This window comes from Apteryx mantelli, chromosome 2 (assembly GCF_036417845.1).
Source record: "Apteryx mantelli isolate bAptMan1 chromosome 2, bAptMan1.hap1, whole genome shotgun sequence".
In the NCBI taxonomy this organism is placed as follows: domain Eukaryota; kingdom Metazoa; phylum Chordata; class Aves; order Apterygiformes; family Apterygidae; genus Apteryx; species Apteryx mantelli.
The window spans coordinates 40,800,628-40,815,726 of NC_089979.1; the positions used below are offsets into that span (position 1 = coordinate 40,800,628).

Sequence of the window (15,099 nt, forward strand, 5' to 3'; positions counted from 1 at the left end):
AGTGTCTGAAGCTTGACAAGTGGATCTTATGTAACTATCAAAAGCAGAAAAGCTGATGACTGTAATTAGAGAAGAGACTGCTGTTCAACAAGCCATGCTACTGTATGTGCTGTCCACAGACAACAGTACAGAAACTCCAGGCAACAAAGAGAGAAATTAATGAAAGCACTTATCTCTGTGAGGAAGAACAAACATAAATACTAACAAAAGACTACATTTAAAAAGCAGTTAAAGATGCTGGACTCCTGGAAGGTTTCCTCAAAGGAAGTAAGAGAAAACTGGGCTTCCTTAATAGGAGCCGTGCATCAGACTCTATCCTTATTGTTTATGTCTGTCCTCATTGTCATCATGTTCCCTGTGCAGAAGCTGTCAGGATGGCTGACTCGTCTTTTGAAATGGGTTCTCCCGTCTTGTTCATGTATGTAATCCAAACTGATTATGCAGCTGGGGATGGGAAACTGTCAGGGAATGGGTGCTGCACCATGCAGCATTGGGACAGAGTCTGATCAGGTGGGCTGAAGAAGAGGGGCAGCCTCTGGCATCCTGTATTGACGCCATACATCCTGGAAGAAGGGAGGATGCAGAGCCTTGCTACTGGTGTGTGTTTTAACAGGTGGTCTAGGTTTATGCTTTGCCAAATTAGACCAAGTCATCCCTATTAATCCCTCTCTTCCCCTTTCAGCAAACTCCAAAGGGAGCAGTCTCTTGAAAACCTGTACAGGGCTAAAAGACATTAAAAGTTCATGAACAGTTTTCCACTTATCCTGGATCAAACATATGTAACAGTATGGGTGAGATGATAAAATGGAAACCTACCTAGAAACCTGGAATGGAGACTTCTGCTTGTTTAAAAATTCCTTAGCTGTCATATGAATTTTCAGAACTGTACAGTGATAGTATTTGCAGAACCTAATTTAAAGGTGGTTCAGGTACATTTAAAGAAAATAGACTCTTTTCTTTAGTTACAGAGATAACATAAACCAAGAGATTATGGAATTAGATAGAAGAGGACTCAATCGCTGGGAATATAAAATGATCTTTTCTAAATAGAACTAGGAGTAAAATATTGACTTGTGTCACTATTTTTCATTCTTTTTTCCTTTATGTTTCTTTTTTGTTTCTTAGTTTTCTTGGACTTCTTATTTCGAAGAGCTGAATTTTCTTCATGTTTGTTTGTGCCAGCTTCACAAACCTTATCCTATATCTCCCAAACAGTCAATGGCTTTAAGTTTAGGGATAGCAGCTATCAGGCAGAGAATGTGAAGCAAGTTGGAATAATGCAGTGGATTTCAGAAAAGTGAAAGACTTGTGTGCACTCACAGAAAAAGGAATAGTTGTTTTTTTATAGATTGAAAGGTTTGGAAGAATGTATTACCCAGCGATTAATAATGACAAATCAGTTTTTTTCAAAGTGTTTTATTTGCATCTTTTTCTTTAAGGAGTGGCAAACAAGCAAATGAAAGTCTGTATATTAGTGCTCTATAACGTCTAAAAATTTCCTTCACTTTGGAAAACCGTGGAGAAAAAAAATGTATTTTTCCTTCTGCTACTTAAAATTTTTTATAAGGTAGAAAATTTCAAAAAAATTTTTTTTCAAAAAAAAAAAAAGGAAAAGGAAGGGCATTGTGTATACATGTTCATTATGTGGATCTGAACCCCTTGACTGCTCTTTATTTCATATTCAGTGACAAAAGAGATGATTTCTAAAGGTGTCATTAGGAAGCAAATCTTTAGTGTTTTTTTTTTAAATCACTGTAAATATATTTTCCATGCAAAAGCTCTTTGGCTTGCCTTACTTTTGGCAGAAAAAAAAAATTCAGTCAAAAAATCTTAACTTAGTTTTTTGGCTGAGTTGAGTCTGAGCAGTGATCAATTTTTCCAGTTTTGATCCATAAATAACCATAACAGTGTCTTTCTTGTCTTCTCTTGATTTCTTAAGTATTAAATAAACCACTTTATCCTTTCCTTTCCTTTTTGGAGTGGTATGCCGCTTTGGTACCTTATTTGTTCTACTTGCAATTACATTTATTTGAGTACTTTCCAAAGAATAGGAACACACCGAAGAAAAAGAATAACCCAGAAGTTTTTACAGGTCCTAGTGGTCATCACAGGCAAAGAAAATAAATGAATTTTGAAGAGTTAGTTGATTGATTTGCTAAATTGACAGTGTAACAATGCTAGTTTTCCTCTTTTGTAAACATTGCCTAGTTTTTCACTGACTAGTGTTTCCTTTGAACATCTTACTATATGCAAAATAGACAATAGCTATTGTAATTTCAGATTATTTTTGTGAGTTCATAGATCCAAGATTGACCTCTAAAATGCACCAGATACTATCGTTTTTAATCGTAAACCTTAATCAATTTAATGGCAAACTCCCCATGAATATTTGTTTTAAAAGAATGACCAATGTCTCTTTATTTTCAAAATCTTAACTCTGTTGTGGGAAAGGAACAATATAAGACAGGAGATTTATATCAAGTATTCAGCCAGAAAGCCCAAGAGGCACAGACTTTTTTCCTCCTGTTTTTTTACCAAATTTTCCTCCTAGGTAAACCCAACAAGCAATAATTTCAGACTTCTCAGAAGTTTCATTAAATGCTGTGATAATCAAAACGTTCTCTGTTACAAAAATTAAGTAAACTGTCAAGAAAACAGTATTTCCAGATGAAGCATGTATCTCTCTGAAAAAGGAAAAGTAGGTGTCTGTGTCCTTTTGTTACATAATATTTTTAGAGATGAAGCATTTCCCACTGAGTTTGGTTTAACGGCTATATTATTTCCTTAAAGTCTTTGTACATAGGGTAGAATTGTTGTTTTTGACATAAACAACTATCAATCGGCACAAGAAAAATGGAAGAACTCTCTCTGTTCGAAGGAAGATGAATATTTATGTGTATGTATGTACACATATGTATGACTCTATATATACATATGCACTCACAAAATTAAATATGTGTGTGTATTGTACAGGTAGGTATTAGAATGCTGCTGAGTGCAATCTTTATTAAAGGATCAATATATAATTTAGATAGCATCAATTTCAGAGTGAGAGGCGCACTTTATATTCAAGAATATGCTTATGCAAATGGGCAGTGGTACTTGTAAACATGTGTAGCCTGTGTAAATAAAATTTGGTTTTACATGCAATTGCATCTTATACATACACACTTATATATTGTTCTTTTGATAGGACTGTTTTTAGAAAAGTAGCACTTACTGCACCACATTCACCCCAAGATACCCCTGCTATAATTTCAGTGTCTGAGAATTAGTTTCTGGTTTTGGTTATTAAGGAAAAATACAGTGTAAGATGCTGTGCATTAGTAACATCTCACTACAACATCTTCTCTCAGAACTATTGTTCAACTGAAGCTAAATTGACTTTTTCTTATCTCAAGCTGCATGTAAAAAAAATAGAACGGTGAGGAGAAGATTCTAAACATTCAAAAAATGCTGTTCAGGAATCCTGGAGAGTAGACTTACAGGACTTTTCACTTCTTTTGAATGTACCAGTCTTGGTTTGCAATAATGAGATGGATAGGACCATATTTGAAAATGAGATTAATACTGCTTTGTCTTTACCTAGTCCTGAAAATTGTTATAGAGTCTCCCATTTAATAGAGGGTAAAAACCATTTCATCCCATCTTTCAATTGTACTTACCATCAAGATACCTCTTTTTCTCTTCGGTTCCTATATAGTGCAAAACAAAACACATTTAACCCCCCCTCATAACTTTAGAAGCCAAATGTTTTCCCAAGCCTTTCCCTCCCTCTTTCCCTTGCCCTCTTTGATATGTGCCTTGCAAGCTAATTCTTCATGGCAATGTTCATAGATTCTTTCTGTTTAGTGCTACACTGTGATGTATATCAGCAACAGCAGTTGTTTCTGGATGTGAACTGTACTGGAAGGATAGCAGGGAGCTCATGAGCTTGGGGAAGATTGTTGGTCAGAATTTGAGACTCTGGATAACAGCTTAATGTAGCTCTTAAACGTATACATGCACACACACACACATAGTTCTTTTACAAATTTTAGAAAAAATGGTTCACAGGGGAAGAAAGAGTGTTAAGTCTGAAAAGACCAAAAAAGACTGTAATTTTTCTCCTGTGAGATAATGGTTTGAAGCCAGCAGAAGATAAAAGATTGCCATAAGAATGGCTTAATTTCCCATCCTGTAAAAGGATTAGATAATTCAGTCTCTTTATGGATTCCTTACTCTGGGAAATGTATTTCTACTTTTGGTTCTTCTCAGAAATAGCTGCAGAATGTACTTATTAAAATGCACAAAGACCTGCATTCATACGTTTTGAAAAGGCAAACAGCACACAGAAAATATTATTATTCAGGCTGTGTCAGTGTATAACTTTTGCTCAGCAAGTGAATATTCTAGTGTTACCAGCTGAAAACAGTATGGCTCTGAATTATATATTGGTGACATGGACACTTTCCACAAAAATCTTTGAAGAGTGACTGGAAAATAATACTTTTAATTTGCAGAAAGAATGGACTGCAACCAGAGCTCATTTTTAACTATAGTTACTATGAATTTGCAAATCAATTGCTTTGTTTCGGTGTGCAATCACTGAGAAATAATGTCCTTTTGAAAGTGAGTGCAAAAGTAAGAGACAGATTTGTTTCTCATTAGTATCAGTGAAAATGGAGTTATTCTAGATTATACTGTACCTCAGATCAGGGTGTAGCTCAAAGAATATCAGTGCTATACATCGCACATGGATAGAATGGATGGTGACAACAGTATGCTCCTGCTTGCGAACTTTGCCCCCTGTTTAAAATGTATTTAAAGGAAATATATATCTCAGTAAGGGAGCATGCTAAATGTGTTACTTATTTTCCTGGATTTTATTTTGTTAAATATCTGTGTTTCTTCATCTAATCTTATGACTTAATTTTAGAAATGTCTGCCTTCCCAGATAGTGTTCTGCAGGATAATCCAGTAGTCCTCCTGCTTCATTTCTGTTTAATGGAGATGCTTCCTGTATTTTAGTCTATGGTGAAAATAAAAGCTATGATACTGGGTTTTGTTTTGTTTTGTTTTGTTTTTTGATAAAGCAAGACGATATGTTGCAGAGCTTTCCAATTATTGCTTTATGCCTGAGAAGTGGTTGCCACTCTTATTACTTACTGAATTCACAGTCCTCTGTTATTTTATTTGCCCCCATAGGTCTAAGGCATTTTTCTTATGTAGTTTATTGATCAGAAATTTGTATAAACTTCTTTTAAAACCTAATCTTCATTAGGAAGCTAGAATATAGGTAAGGGAGATGGAGAGATTTACCAGCAAAAGAATGCTTTTGCCTGTATATATTTAATAATAATTATTTAATATAATTTTACCATTATATTAACTGACATAGTCTGTACCAGAAAACTGACATCTTTTTGCCTCTGTACCTGTGAATGCACTAAGGATTTTGCTGGCACATATTTAACATTTTTATTTTTGTAAAAGATGTTAGTAGAACAAATGGAGTAGGTCAGAAATTCCTGGCATTATATTTAGGTGCTGGAGAAGCTTTGGATTTCACACTAGTATAACTGAGTGTGGAACTTGCGGGGACAGCACGTCAAGATACATGAGATCAGAATTTGGATCATATGTTTGGGATCAAAGAGCGAAATACAGGACAAGAAATGATTAGTAAGCTTGGAGCATGGTTACTTGTGTGGTGTTGAGGTTGCTAGGGAAAAGTAGAAGAAAGCATTCAGTGTAACCTAAAAGCAGCAAGTGGGGGCTTTCAAGACTTTGAGTTCTCTGACCTCTGTTGCTCTAACTTCCCTGGGGCGATGTGTGTGTTTGTTTTAGGGAAATTATAGGTCAGTATTACAGTGATATCAGAGAGACATGTCAGATGAAGATGTAATGTTTTAAATTACAGAAAGGAAGCAGATGGTTAAAAAAATATCCAATTTACCCCTCCTAATCTGTGACTGAAATTCCCTTTGTTTGCCAAAGAAACATCATCATGTTATATTTTTGTGTCTGTTTTGTTAATAAATTCATGATAGTCTTTAACTGTACAAAGTCTGTATTATGTTTTTTTGAACCAAATTAATAACTACTTTAGGAGGTGAGATTTTTTTAAAGTAATTCCTTCTTAAGAAAAAATGTTAAAATCATTGAAATAGTCATTAGGATTTGTTCAAGAGCGTGGTTAACCTACTTTGAAATAATTTATGCAAAATTAGTGATTCAACAGACCAGAATCCCCTTAATTGGGATTCTAATTCAGACATGACATTGCCTGTTTTTTTCAGACTGTGAGAACTTGGTCATTGTAGCCTTAAAAGCATACACCGATCTTGGGTGAAAGTGAAAACAGCTTTACTGCTCTTTTTGCTGTAGGATCTAATACTGAGCTTTTGCCTACTTCTCACCATGTTTACCTAAAAGAAGTCAGCTGAATCTTCAGCTAAGCAGATCAGGATTTTTCCAAGAAAATGTATGCTCTTTAGGAAGTAATAGAAAACCAACAATTTCCATAGAAACCAAAATATTTTACAGAAATTATCCAGATTCAATAATTTCGTAATACTTGTCTGAAGTTGTTTATTTTGGGTATTGAAGGAAGCTTGTTCAAAAATGCCAACCCTTCTTTGGTTTGGGGGTTTTTTTTGTTCTTTTTTGGGAGGAATAGAATGGGAATTTGGTTAGTTGCTTTTTTTGAAAAGACATATTTGTGGAATCTGGGTAGTTCAGGTTACCTGTCAGAATTGTACTAATCTCACAGTTCCAATTCTTCTGGCTGTACATGAACCACAACCCTCCTCTGAGGGTGAATCTCCTCTCTTATTTAGCATTCAATTTGACACACAAAAAAAAAATTCTCAAAGGACAACTTTTCCCCTACAGTGGCATTTGTGATGCACATACTTTTAATTAGTAATTTACACAAAGCAACAAATAGTAGAGAGCATATATCTGAATATTCAGGTATCAAAAACATTTCTCTTTCTTTGTGTTCAAGATACTGTATTCCTTCTAGTTAGGCCCTGATGTTAAAAAGTACCTTGCTTGTGGCTAAATGTTTTTAATTATTTCTATTAAGTAATTTTCTTTTCTTCTTATCTGTTAACATTATGGGAATGATGTTCATGAATGAACAATATGACCAAAATATTCACATATTTCCAGAAAATATATGGGTTTTTTTGAAAAATCTTTCTATGGTAATGCTTCAGGCTGTTCTGTGCCAAAGCCATAACAAGGTTTGGTTCTTTTGAGATATTCATTGCCATAATAATACAAGGTTAGTCTAAGCTTCTTCCTTCCTCCTTTTTCTTCTTGCATTACCATACCCTTTCAGGCTTTCCTGCAATTTGATGAGCATACTGTAAAGCTGTGTGAGAACACATGGTATATTAACATCTGGACAGTTGTTACTAATTACTGTGGACCCAGTTCCTGAAATGAGCAGATATATTAGGAATTAATTTTAATTCTTAAGTTTTGCAGAATCTATAACCTACTTTGTTATCTTGTTACGGTGTCCTATCAGGTCTAAGCATTCTGTAAAATATAAGTAATATCAGATTGATTAGAAGAAAGGCTCATTAGGAATCACGTCCTAGTGAACTGTGTTAGAAAGAGTAGATGCCTTTTCAAATTGCGTAGAACAGACCTTCCTTACATCAGGGTCCTCTCCTGTCTCTACTTCTTTATAGCTATAATTAGATAAAATTATATAGATAGCTCTAAGTGTAATATTTTGGTATAACTAAGTATGAAGCATTATAGTAACAAAAAGATTCACTGGTAAATTTCAGAAAATAAAAAGGAGGCTGTTTGAGGTTTTTAAAGTCATCTAATGGGGCACATGTTGCTGCTATGGAAATCTCACTTGTGACTTTAAAAAAAGCTTTATGGCATGTATTCATTCATACTTGCTTACTCCTTCTTTAGTACTGATAGAATGCTCTTTGCTTTATACAAATAGATGGAGGAATCTGACTCTAATTAATTCAAGCAGACTATATTGTCTGGAAATGAATGATATGTTGGATGACTGGTCAATCTCAAAGCAAAGTTGGTCTTGCAGAATAACTGCTCATATGGTGCCATCTTTCTTTCCAGCTGCTAACTAAAGTTAGAAGAAAGATAAAATACACTCAGTATTTTCTGTTGATAGTACTGATGTGGTTGCCACAGGGATGTTATTGTACATTTGAAAACAGGATGGCAGGATGAGGGGGTGGCTGGGAAGGGGAATAAAGGTAGTCTGGAGGCATTCCCTGTACTAAGATATTCCACCAGAGAAGAACAAGAGCCTTTCTCTGAACATGGGAATGGGTCTTTCTGAATGGCCAGTCACAACAGAAATTTGTGACTTAGTAGCACTTGATCAGCCTCTCTTGCAGCTGACCTCCACCAGACAGCCACTCAACAGAGCTCATCTACCAGGCAAGAAATACAGATCTGCACCGAATCCTTAGCCCACCTGTGTGTGTGTAGAATGCCCCTAATACTAAACTCATGTAACAAATATTTAAATGCTTCATATTTAATCCCTGTAAAATTCCCCTGGAACATCCTGTCATCTTGAAAATGGATCCAAGTTGAAACATTTATTGCCTTTAGTCTCTTTTATTTCTCTTGTTTTTGAAACAAATGAAACTAGAGTAGGGAATAGTATCTGATCCTTCTCTAGGGTACTGCTTCTTGCACTAGCAGCAGGATGAAATTAATGTCTCAGTTCTTTTCCACTCCTGTAATCATAGAGATTTACAAGCATTTCAGTAAGATTGTTGGTGACTGTAGTACCATGTAACAATGTGTTCTGAGGTGTTACAAGGCAGTCAGAATTGCCAAGGAAATTTTGCAGAAGTTAAAAAAGAGGTTGTAATTTTACTCAAAATGAAGCCCTGCATAGGTTATTTCACACAGTCTAATTGGTGAGAGGTTATGCAACATAAAGCATGGCATTGGCTCCATTTTCATTTTAGTTTAGCAATTAGGGTACAAATAATGGTTTCATCTTAGGTTTTTTTCATCTGGGTAAAATGGCTGGACTCTATTGTAATCCTCATCATGATGATACACACAGTTCTCTAATAATCTGCATTTTAAGAAAGAAAATCATTCTAAATGCTCCAGGTCAGCAATTCACTTAATATTAAAATGAGGAGTAAGCTATTTAGGTAAGCATGTTGCTGAATCAAAACTGCAACATTTGTTTTGTATCACCTTTGTTCATGCAGAAGTAATTTTTCATTTTTTTAGTGACAACTTAAGGTAGCTGGACTTTCAGACAGGAAAAAATAGCAGATTTTTTTAGGTAAGTTACTCCTACTTTCAAATACTGCACTGCTACCAATAGAATAATTAACATAGTAGATAAAGGCTACTTACGTGCAAATCATATAAAATATTTTAGAAGGTGATAAGTCTTAAATATTTGTACAAACATTGCTCTTTCAAAAGATATCAAGTCAAGAGGAAATATTTTCCTAATTTGAATCTAACCTATTTCACATTTTATTTTTGCTGACATTAGTCGCTACCATTTCTTAGATAAAGCTGTGTGCTTATAGATTGTTTAGGAGTGTGAAAAGACCTTTTCAAAGTAGTGGATGAAAAAATTTTGTAATTACAGTCTTGATTTGATTTTTTCCTGTTTGGTGCTTACTTCCTCTGATGAGGTGATATAGGATTTTAATGTGCATGACTCAGTGAAGGAATGTAGCCCAAATATTTTTGTCTCCTTTTTGCCTACTCTTATAATACTTTCTTCATCATACTAGTAATATGGCCCTGTTGCACATGCGTGCGCACACACAAACGCGCACACACACACACACAAGCCTGTTTGTGGTGATTAGACCTGGTATAATGCTACTATACCTGTCCTGTAGGTCTTATTCAGGAAAACCTTGGTTGTGGTGTCCGTGGACGTTTTGTCCGAACAAGTCGTACAATATACAAATTTGGGCCAAAGGAAACTGAAATATGTGCCTGGAGGTTGTTTGCCTTTGTAGCTCTTGATGGTGCAACGTGCAGCTGGTTGAATGTAACTGAAACAGTGGCCTCTAAGCAAGAGATGACTTTATAAACAGAATGTATGTAGAAAAATGTTGGCTATTAGGTACCAAGTTTAGATTCCCATTAAAAGAAACAGTCCCTAAAATATTAGTAAGATAATAAGTTTTAGGGAACTCTTGTTAACTTTTTATTAAAAGAATATATATTGAAAAAACAGCCAAGATTTTCAAAGCCAGCCACCAGTCTGGAAAAAGCAAAGTTTGACTTTTTTTAGATTGCTTTGCAAACAGGAATGTGACTCTTTGATATGTTGCTCTTCTTATAATCACTTTTTCCAAAGTAATGGATGGAAAGTTCTACTCAGCAATTTGATATCACTTTACCTTTATTTGCCAAAGGGATTTCTATCTGTGCAATAAAGAATCAAGTCTACTTTAGAGTTTACACTTACTCCTCTGTGCAGCTATTCTTCAAGAAAGAGTTGGAGATGAAAATGCATTCATAGGACCAGGGACCAGATAAGTGGATCTCATAGTTTAGGCCTTCCAACATTAATGAAATTTGCAGCATAGTGCAACACTCTTTCCTTAGAAGACATTCGACAAGAAGGAACCTGAAAAGACACTAGCATAAACAAGGATAGATTTGAAAATATATCTCTGAATATATAATCAACTTCTGAAGGCTTCAGAAGCTCTTCTAGGTGCATGCTTCTATTAGTCTATTTCTTAAGTTTTTTTTGTTTTACTGTGGAGGTGTTATATGAATAGTAATATTTTTGAAGAAGAGATCAGAATAGTCCTAATAATAGCATTCTCTTGGTGAGCTAAAGAGTAAGTTTGTGACTCTCTATTGCTTAAGCCACATGAGAATCTATTCCAATACAAATCCACATGTAAAAAATACTTAAATAAATTGAAAATTGCATGTGAAAATGAAATCCAGATTTGTCAAACCTCTCATTTACCCATACAGACACCCATTCACCCATATACCCACTGACCCAATTCACCCACCCATTTCCTCCTACAAAGGGAAATATGAAATGGATTTTCTGACTGTCCCCATTTAACAGAGAATTTTTTGCATATTTTTCGTTAGGCAGCTGGGCCACTTAAATGTATGTGGTTTCATGAATAAAATGAGAATAGCTTTAATTGTTCATGTCTGATTTTCTGGGGTTTGGATTTATGAAAGCTCAGAATGGGAATGTCTTATAAAATCTTGAAAATTCTGTTGGCCCAAAAGAAGAAGCTCCTACCTACTTCTACAGATAATTTTCTGTGACTGCAGCTTGAGAAGAGAAGGTTGGGTGATTTTCCTTTTTAATTAAACACAGGTGAACTACCATGATGGTTGCAGAGAAGGGTACATCACTTCTGGTTCCTGTGATTCCATATATATCCTTATAAGCTTGAATATATGTTTACAGTAAGCATGTGTGTATGTATGTAATGAAGGAGAACAGGTCAATTTTAATGCAAATGGAAATGATATAATTACTGAGGCATTCCTCTTCTGTATGTTTATTGCATTTAAAGGTTAGTTTCTCCCTACTTCACTATCTTTATGATAATGATACAATGTTATTTGCTTCTGCTTGACAGTCATCCTTAGAAGAGCCTGTTTTACAAGTTAGGTAAGGAAGAGTCGGTAACTAGAGCATTATAAATGAGCTATAGATCTATAAAAGAGTCACAGAAATCATTTTCAAAGTTAGGTTTACAACTTCTAAGTTTTACACTTTTGTTACCTTAAGGAATTCTGTTTTCCGTGGAATCGCCTCTTCAGGTAAGAGTCATGAGTTTGCTTTGAGCTTTCTGTTGTAAATAAACTATCCCAGAGGTGATAAAGGGAAATAAAGTAATTATTAGGAAAATTTTTGAGAATCAAACAAACAAGGAAATGATTTAAGATCCAGATACGATGACTGTGGGAATCATAAAATAAGAAAATCAGATAGTCAGGGCAGATATGGGGTTGCTGTTTGGTTTCAAAGGTTAATTCAAAGTTTAGTGTAACACAGCTGCAGAGAGTGACAAAGGAGAGTAAAAGGAACTTTTTTTTAAGACGTGAGTTATTTCTTTCCCCAAGATTCTACGTAAGTGCATTTTTATGATTCCTGGATTCTGCAAAACTCACTTGCATGTTTCATATTCTTTTCATGTCTGAATAAATTCAACTTAAGATAACCTTTATGTAAATCACAGAATCACAGAATGGTTGAGGTTGGAAGGGACCTCTGGAGATCATCTAGTCCAACCCTCCTGCTCAAGCAGGGTCACCTAGAGCACATTGCACAGGATTGCATCCAGGCGCGTTTTGAATATGGGAATGACAGTTATATTGTGTTAAGAGCTACAAACCATTTCTTCAGAGCAAGATCTGCGCTCTGGATTCATAGGACCCTGAAAAAGGATTATGGCACTCTTGGGATACTCATTCAGAAAGAGCAGATACAAGGACTATTTTTGTAAAGTACTGTCAAGTCTTTGACCGCAGTCAGCAGTTGCAGGGGGAAAGCCTGAAGACCAAGCCTTCAAAAAATACTGAATTTTTCTTTAAAAAGTAACAAAGCAGCAGGAAAGATTCTTGCATGTATTTTCCTGTTCTGTTAACATATTTTTGAATATAGTGAAGGATGCTTGCTGGGCTTCATATGTACATAGAACCATTGAAAGTCCACTTTTTTATTAAAATAAATCTTCAAATGTTTTTTACAAATGTCAGCTCAGTTGACTCTTAGAGGATAATTTGGATTACTGGATATCTGGAATGGTATAATAGATTGCATATGAGGTTGCATATGATTGGACCATGTATGCTTACTTTTCAACAAAGCTACCCTTTTAATTAGCACATTGTTGTGAGTAGGGTATATAGTCAAAGCTAACCTCCTTCTGTGTCTTATCTATGGAATATGATTATAGATGTTTTCATTCAATTTTTCATAATTTAGATTGCAAGGAGATAACTTGGCAGAAAGACCAGAAGATGTCTCAGTGATATCTCAGACTCCTGAGCCAGCAATGTCAGACTCTGATGGTGAGTTATTTATTACATATTTCTGCCCATCAAAATCACCAGCAACTTAGACTAAAGAGTAGAGGCTGTAAGAAGATTCACTTCCAGAGAGTGTTCCTGGGCACTTGAACTCAATCATTTACAATTTAAATCTGTTAGAAGAGTTCCTAGTATTGTATTGGCCCTGGCCAGTTAGCACTCCCAAACAGTTTCAAGGCAAATTTTGCGAGCTGCCTTGGACTAGAAATCATTCTTAGTAGGCAGTTCGTATGTGGCCATGCTATTTCAAATGTAAGAAAGTTTTAATAGGGTAGACATGGGCTGTTCCTTGCAAGCTGCCAAAGAATGGTCTTTGGAACATTTGATTTAATAGTGTGTGTGTGTGTGTGTGTGTGTATATGTATGTATATGTATATGTATATGTATATATGTATATATAGGGTCCAAATGGTATGCAGGAAAAAAAAATAGTTACAGAATTTCTCCTCTGTTTTTAAACTGTGTATCAAAAAATGCTTCTCTGATCCCTCTGAGCACCACTGAAAAGAATTAAAAGCATGCTGAAAAGGAGTGTATACAATAGCTCTAAAGAACACTTCTTCTCCTTTTACAAGCCTAATCACATATTGTGCTAATCAGCAGTCAGGACATTCAGCTTTGTTCCAGTTTCTGCTCTGTTTTTTGAACAAAGTGACACCTGGAATAATTTGGATGGGGATGAGAAAAAATCTAATGGAAAAGGTCCTTCCTAAGGGATATCTTGTGAGAGAAAGCCCTACTTTCCTATGAAAGATGTTGAAATTGATCTTAGCTGTCACTGGAAGGGAGACAGAAGTATAGAGGTTTGGCCAGAGATTCTGAAAAAGATACATCTTTCAGTCCGTTCCCTTACTGCTGGGCAGAATCAGCAAAGTCTGTCAATAGGAAGATTTGATTTGCAATGTAGTCTTCAGCAGCCACAGAGATTTTGATGGCCATTTCAACTACTTAAAGCAAAACAAATCGGAACCAGCTTTTATTATTTTTAATTATCCTACTAAATGTCTGCTATTTAGTGCTATAAGGTACGACAGCAATCTGATCTTTTGCTGGTTTATTTTCTCTGCATTTGTAAAGGAACATATGTCAGCATTAGTAACTAGTAAGTCTTTAAAGATAAATTTTTTAAATTGGTTTCTTGAGAATACATGGCTTAATACAGTCATGCCATTTGTTTTTCTGTTCATCTATTGTTTGTCACTTTAAACAAAATTAATAGAGGACTCAAAATCACACAATATGTTGTTTTTATAAGTCTGATGAAAATCAACAGCAAGAGAGACTCAGATTGGTGACTGCACTGAAGCCCAGTGAAAGGAAGGCAAAATTCTTCTGTTGTAAGAGTAATCCCAAGGAAGAGAGATGCTGGTGGTTTGTGTGGAATAGGTTATGTTATATATGAGCATGAGATTATTGCAGTGGAAAAAAGTAGAGGTATAAGACATATATATTGTAGAAGAAAGTTCTACTGTTCCCGAAACAGTTTGTTTTAAACACATCTCTGCCCTTCTACTCCTTTCCTGCATACCCTAGTTCTTAAAGCAGAAGCATACCCACCTTGCTGTGCCACCCTCTGAAACTGTAGGCTTCTTTTTGGATTAGTGGGAGCAGAAGGTTTGCAATTTTGCTCATGGGCAGAGGCACCAGGGTGGGAGAAGAGGAAACTCTCAGGAGGTGCTGAATGCTGTGTAATAATAAAGCTGCCTCTATCATGATCACAGAGTATGCAGCACAGAGTGCTATAGCCATCTTCACTTTGACCACTTTATTATGCTTCTGGATACTCTCTGGTCAGTATGGGTGTAGAGAAGATGAAGCACCTTTTCCCTAAAGAAAAATAAAAATATAGGGAGAGAAAGGTAGATAGGTAGGTGGGGCAACAAAATTCATACTGTTATACTGTTATACCTACATCTATCTCATGTATGTGAATATATGTGAACCTTTTAGCCATATAGCTAGAAAATAGCATAGCCCTTTGGGGAGAAATACTGAGGTCAGCAGTGAGGTACTGCCAAATTTCTGACAAGAAGC

The 15,099-nt window shown here is 35.5% G+C and overlaps 1 protein-coding gene across 1 annotated transcript in view; it reads left to right on the forward strand.

Moving 5' to 3' along the window:
* The window catches only part of C2H8orf34 (chromosome 2 C8orf34 homolog), a 148,738-nt gene that overhangs the window by 109,990 nt on the left and 23,649 nt on the right, over nucleotides 1-15,099 (forward strand). The window contains exon 9 of the mRNA XM_013942798.2: nucleotides 12,962-13,047. Within this exon, the coding sequence (XP_013798252.2) occupies nucleotides 12,962-13,047 (86 nt within the window). The remainder of the gene's footprint in view (nucleotides 1-12,961; nucleotides 13,048-15,099) is intronic.